Source organism: Bradysia coprophila, unplaced genomic scaffold, assembly GCF_014529535.1.
Source record: "Bradysia coprophila strain Holo2 unplaced genomic scaffold, BU_Bcop_v1 contig_324, whole genome shotgun sequence".
In the NCBI taxonomy this organism is placed as follows: Eukaryota; Metazoa; Arthropoda; class Insecta; order Diptera; family Sciaridae; genus Bradysia; species Bradysia coprophila.
In genome coordinates, this window is record NW_023503584.1 from 4,568,378 (window position 1) to 4,574,517 (window position 6,140).

Consider the following 6,140-nt stretch of genomic DNA (forward strand, 5'->3'; position numbering starts at 1 on the left):
AGACTTTTCGCACATTCCGTCCCTAGTAAAGTAATAGTAGATTATTTACCCCAAGTGTCTAAATAAACATTTGGACGGAGGTGAATACGCTACTTTTTCACTGCTATTATTTCACCTAGGTAGATAAAATGATTTACTTGGGTGAATGTGTCCCTATCGACTTTCCATCATTTCTCCCATAAATGCGTAATATACTATTATGTTGAAGTTAAGGATCCCTGAACACATAGAAACGCAACGCAAATTTAAATAAATTCAATTTAATTGTGCTACTGTTGTTTCCCAGTAAAATATAAGTGATATATTCAGCAGTAATTCCCCTGACAGATAATGCGATTCAAAATTTCATCCAATGTTGATTCTATAAAAATGTAGTCCTATTTTCAGATCAAAAAACACTTGTCAGTCGACATTAATTCGAATGCAAATAAAAATTGGCTACACGAGCCTTCCAACTCTATTTAAGTTCGTATTAACAGTTGGTTCGATAATGTTTATCTTTATCTTGGTGATCACCGATGACTAATGTAGTAAACGATTCATATAAATAAGCTGCTCTCAAATAGAAGTACTACATTCGAAGCATCGAATAAGACGTGTAAAAGACACTATCATGAAGATCTTTTTAATAGCGGGCTACTTAGTTACCTTGGCACTTCAGGCTCGACTTCAGGTAACATTGAATATTTATCGTAATCAGTCAATTCTATTTAAAGTTATATATTTGGACGAGCAGGACTTAAAGGCATGCCCATTGACTTGTGAGGAAATCGGATGTTTAGATGAAAACGAAAAGCCTGGTCAAATTATCAATGCCAATGGCTGCTTGATTTGGACATGCATACCGAATCAGCCGTTATGTTGTCCGCAAACATCAAAGGAAAATGTTACGTGCAAAGCGGAGTCAGAGCCTAGCTTCACACTGGATCTAAAAACTGGCTGCAATGTATGGACCTGCACACCAAAACAGCCAAATTGTTGTCCACGAACATATCCAACACGTGGATGTAAACCAGGCTTTTACAATTTCCAAGTGTACGATCAGAAAACTGGATGTTTGTATTGGACATGTGTACCAGGATGTGAAGTTCCACCACCGGCAGCTGTTTGTCCTAATGGTACTAAAGTTGGTCACGTGTACCAGCCTTTCGATAAATGTTTGAATTGGGCTTGTGTTCCGAATGAGCCAACATGTTGCCGACAAACTTCGCCGGATGCAATTAAATGCACAGCTGATTCGGAGCCTGGTTTATTGACGGATCCTGGCACTGGCTGCAAATATTGGCAGTGTGTACCAAAGCAGCCGTACTGCTGTAAATCGACATATCCCGTAGAAAGTTGTGTGAGCCCCATGGAAAATCTCAAAGTATACGACCAAAAAACTGGGTGTTATGTTTGGGAATGTAGGCCAGAAAAACGCCATTGGATTTGTGGATTTCCATCGAGTAAACTATCCTTAGCTTAATATCGACGCTGACACATTTTGGTATTTTATTCGGATAATTCAGGTCCTAAAACCCATGAAAACAAATTTTGTTCGCTCAATTACGTCAATTAGTATTTTAAAACAGCAGTTCAAATTTTTTGTAATTGTCAACGCTAATAGAAAACAATAAAATAGTACTTTAATCGAAGTATGCGAATATTTCCATACCTTTTTTTTCTTAATGTCATTGCAAAATTACCATTAAGGCTGCTAATGGTATTAATGGTATCACAATACTACTCTATTTGACGTGTAAAAATCTCTATTACCCTGCTAGGTGCTTTGGTCGACGTAATAGTTTTCATTTACTAGTAGTTGTTTACATTAGAATATGTATTTGTAATATTTTCGTTTTTTTATGTTGATACGTAAATAATCAAACAACTAGTGACGTTACAGATGTTTTATCATAGTATGAGTGTATGTATTACATATAAACGATCGCACTAGTCTGACGTCAGACTTTCCTCTTAAAATAATTAAAATAATTTTCTTATTTAATTTTAAAAAAACCGAAGGGTTATTTTGATAATGTGTAATGGTAAATGTTGTTTAGTTTTACATCAAATTTCATTCAAAAATGGTTTAAAGTGATTTCAAGATTTTGCAGGTAGCCAATTCTTTTCTTATGAAATCGGAACGATTTTCCTTAGGGGTGTTTTACATCTGTCAATGCCTAGATAGGTCTTAGTTCCTATAGACCCAAAGTCAAATTCGTATGGCTACTTATTTCGTCAAAAAGAGGACTTCTTTTTTCGACTTTTGACAGCGTGTCACTGGCGACCTTACATATTCTGAAGACCCTTGACGTCTGCTTTAAGATCTAAGAGACCGAGGCCTATTTAAGCATATATATAGAACACCATTGGGGAAAGTCGATACTATTTCAGCGAGGCCATTTTCAGAAGAAACCTTGACTTATAATAGAAAGTGAATGTGTCAAGCACTGGAGAACAATCTGCATACATGATTTACAACGTAGAGAAAACAACATTATTCGACCATTTAATCAGATTATCAGATTTAACCAATTTACATTCCCGACGCTACGAGTTGCAAGTGTTCAAACTTTCAAATGGCTAGACTGATAATCTATTTCTTTACATTAATGCAAGAAACAAGTAACCTTGGTTATACTCCGAGAACAGATCTGAAACTAATCTTCTGCCAGTAGATTAAAATAGCAATACCCTCTCTAGCAAACAAACTACATTTATTAAGGTGGTAAAAACGATTGAGAAGCTCTGCCAATTGTTTACGATTCGTGAGTCTGTTCACTTTAAGCCTTATGAAGAAGCATAGTTTCTCAAACTTATTTTACACCCTAATTCGATTTTTTAAGAGAGTTTGTTTGCTAGAGAGAGTATTGAAAATAGTCAAGTTGTTTCGGTTTAGCGACAGCATTACTAATTCAAAAACTTTTTAATAAAGCGATAATTGCCACTCATTATCTATGACTTGAAAACAGCTAATTTCTGTGTTAAAATTGTCTTATTAAAATCTGTTTCCCATTTAATTCGAGACACCATCGCACCAACCGGGAAACAAAAGACGAAAAGCATCTACATTTTCAATCCATTTAAAAAAGTTTACCGAAATAATGCTAAAATAAAAGTTTGAATGTTTTTTTCATGCTAAAAATTGTCATTTCAGCTTTTGAATAAAATCTGAAAATCCATTTCAGTGGAAATGAAAAGATTTGCAAAAACACAAAAATAACTTGTCTCAAACAAACATTATTCAAAATGTGGAACTAACCAGAGCACTTTACATCAGAAGTAAGCATTTATATGTATAGAATAGCTGAAAAGCATCACAAAGTACAGCGTCTACAATTTTCACTTTTCGAAGAAAAAGGTGCAATCCGATTGGAATGAAAAATCGGAAAATTTTATCACTGGGATTCGAAAAGTTTTTAGAATTATTTCCTTTTTATAAAATCAGTCAATCGGTCCATTTACCGTACTTTTGAATTAACGTGTTTGCATTACAAGCGGACAGAAGCAAGTCCGGCAGCTATTTATGTAACAATAACAATCGTTGCAAAGTTATATCTTAAAAAAGCTCGTTAACTTCTTATTAACCATTCATTTTGTTGATGCTATTTATTTTCTGCATGATAATGTTTTACGCATAACGAAGTCGATGTTGCTGAAAATACTAATGTACCCGAAAGAAAACAAGAAAAATTTGATTGAGAGAATGAGCTACATTTTATATATTATGTAACCATCCCGGAAGTTATCGACAAACGAAGCGAATTAGCAAAGAAATTCGAACAATAACGAAATTGATTGGCTCTTCGATACATCCAATACCTTTTCTATGTCGACGGATTCATACAACGGGGAGAAACAGCACTTGAAATCGTATGGACTAAAAAAGAGTGAAGGTAAAAAGTTTATCAGTTGCAGAAAGTCAGTGTGTTACATATTTGAATAAAATAGAGATTTACGTATTTACTCACTTCGTTCGGGCTACAACTCACGAAATTTCGTAAAATCAAGCGTCCACAACATATATGTTATTATATGTTTCCTACTGCGGGATGAAAGAAAAAAATGTAAACCCACGGGCCGAAGTGACAGATATGTAAGCTCACGCGGCGAAAGCTCACTTCGTTCGGGCTACGACTTGCGAAATTGCCTAAAATATACCGTCCACAACAGATACGTAAAAAACTATAGGGTGAACCTACCAAGTATGAGATAATTGTTTTTTTTTTTCGCTCGAACGTTCGAAGATCGATGTCATTCTAAATTCAATTTCACTTAAAATCAGCAGTCATAGTTAATTCGTTTTTAAATTTTGAAGTTTGTTTAAGCTTTGTAGAACTCGGCAAGCTTTGTTTACAAAAATCAATAAAAATTGTTCAATCTTTGTATAAGTTATGGCCATGACACTCTAGCTTTATAAAAGGTAGAGTGCTATCAGGCCCGATCTGGCCACATGGGGCGACTTGGAAAACAACAAGTGCGTCTATTTGTAATTTTATTAAATTTGCTATATTATCGACTTTTGATAGAGTTTTGTTGTGCCCGATTCTTGACTTCGAGCACCTTTTGGTAGCCAGTCCAACCCTGAGTGCTATGTCGCGGCACATGATATCTATTCTGATATAACGGAACGGATAAAAAATTGAAAATGAGTTATTCCAATAAAACAAAGAGTTCCATTTTGCCAAATAACGAAATTTTTGTTACACATTGCTAATGAATGCTTCCATTAGTTCAGTTTATCATTTAATCAAATGGTGGTGAAACTCGTTAAGTATACATACATAAATGCGTCGGGTATGTTTTACTGAAACTATAACATTCTAAATGTAATTGATTTTGTGGGTGGGCTAGCAATCTTCATATAAGCTATTTTGCTAGTTTTCAGTGTTCAATTGAATTATAACCACATTGAAACTAACAAAGATTCCTGCAACAGACATTAAAGCAATCACTGGGAATGTGATAATAGAGAAACATAGATTGAGAATCTGATACGTATGAAAGGTATGAAATATTTCGTTTGAATTTATTGTTATACGAATGGAAAAATTCCTTGGTCAATTTTGGTATGAAGGGTCCTCACTACGTTCCCAACAACAACATCAACTGAAAAAGTTCATTTTTATATAAATATTTCACTGTGTGATCTCTTTTGTATATCTAGAATGAGTGACAGGCGACTATATATATTCTAAAATCCTTATTATTATAATATCTTATTACATTATTTTCACAAGCATAAAGAACCATAAAAATGATTTGTTATCGTCAATTATACGGTTTAACTTTTTCTGTCTTTTTAGTTTAACTCGTATATCGTATTATTTGCCATTTATTAACCATGAAATTCTATGAAATTATATCGCAAAGAAAGTCGAAAAATAAATTCATCGGAACTGATTTATTTGCCATTCTGAAATATTACGTTTTTTTTGCGATTTAATATTCCGAGTACTAAGTGATGGAATATATTCGTTTTCATCAACATTTTTCTACTTCTAATATGGTTTCTGTTATCCGAAATTTCTTTTTTGCCCCCTTGACTATTAATAATCGTAACCCAGTTTAGATGAATTTATATGTACATATGACGTTATTAGTGTTCCGAAATGTATTAATCGATTAATCATCAGTTATTGATTGCTGGATTTTTTTGGCGACAACATTCAATTCGGTAAAGTTTAGAAGTATGTGAAGCAATATCAATAATACCGCGAACTTGTCCGCAAACATTGTGCAAATACTTTCGGCGAACATCAATAGACAGTTGTTTACTATAAACGATGATGAGATAAACGTCTCTTCTTAAATTTCTTCCTTATTCACTTTATGGTGCTTTGAAAGGGCCTATTGGTAATTGTAGATTACCTACTACAAATTACCGAATGTAGTGAAACATTTCCCTGCGAGAAAAATGCATTATCGAAATCAAATCAAATCAAAATCAAATTTTTGTAGATATACGTTTCCCAGATAACACAACCACATTAAATGTACATTTTTGGGGTAAATTGTTAGCTGGATTTATCGCTAGCTGTGTAAATGACTACTACTTAGCTATTTTTGTCCATTTGTCCATGCTTTCAGATACCTTTTAAATAGGACTGATCATCTGGTATCGCCAGCAACACTCAGAAAAAGAAAACTCATACAAT

General features: G+C 34.0%; 1 protein-coding gene across 1 annotated transcript; it reads left to right on the forward strand.

Annotated features, from left to right (window-relative positions):
• Positions 1-537: 537 nt before the first annotated feature.
• Positions 538-1,491, forward strand: LOC119079614. Its single transcript, XM_037187611.1, has 2 exons — positions 538-673; positions 737-1,491. The coding sequence occupies exons 1-2, from the start codon at positions 614-616 to the stop codon at positions 1,463-1,465; spliced, it is 789 nt and encodes a 262-aa protein (XP_037043506.1). The 5' UTR covers positions 538-613; the 3' UTR covers positions 1,466-1,491.
• The last annotated feature ends 4,649 nt before the right edge of the window (positions 1,492-6,140 follow it).

Coding starts and splice junctions, on each gene's coding strand:
- LOC119079614 (XM_037187611.1), top strand. CDS start 614: ATGAAGATCTTTTTAATAGCGGGCTACTTAGTTACCTTGGCACTTCAG. Junction 674..736: donor CACTTCAGGCTCGACTTCAG/GTAACATTGAAT, acceptor TTGGACGAGCAG/GACTTAAAGGCATGCCCATT.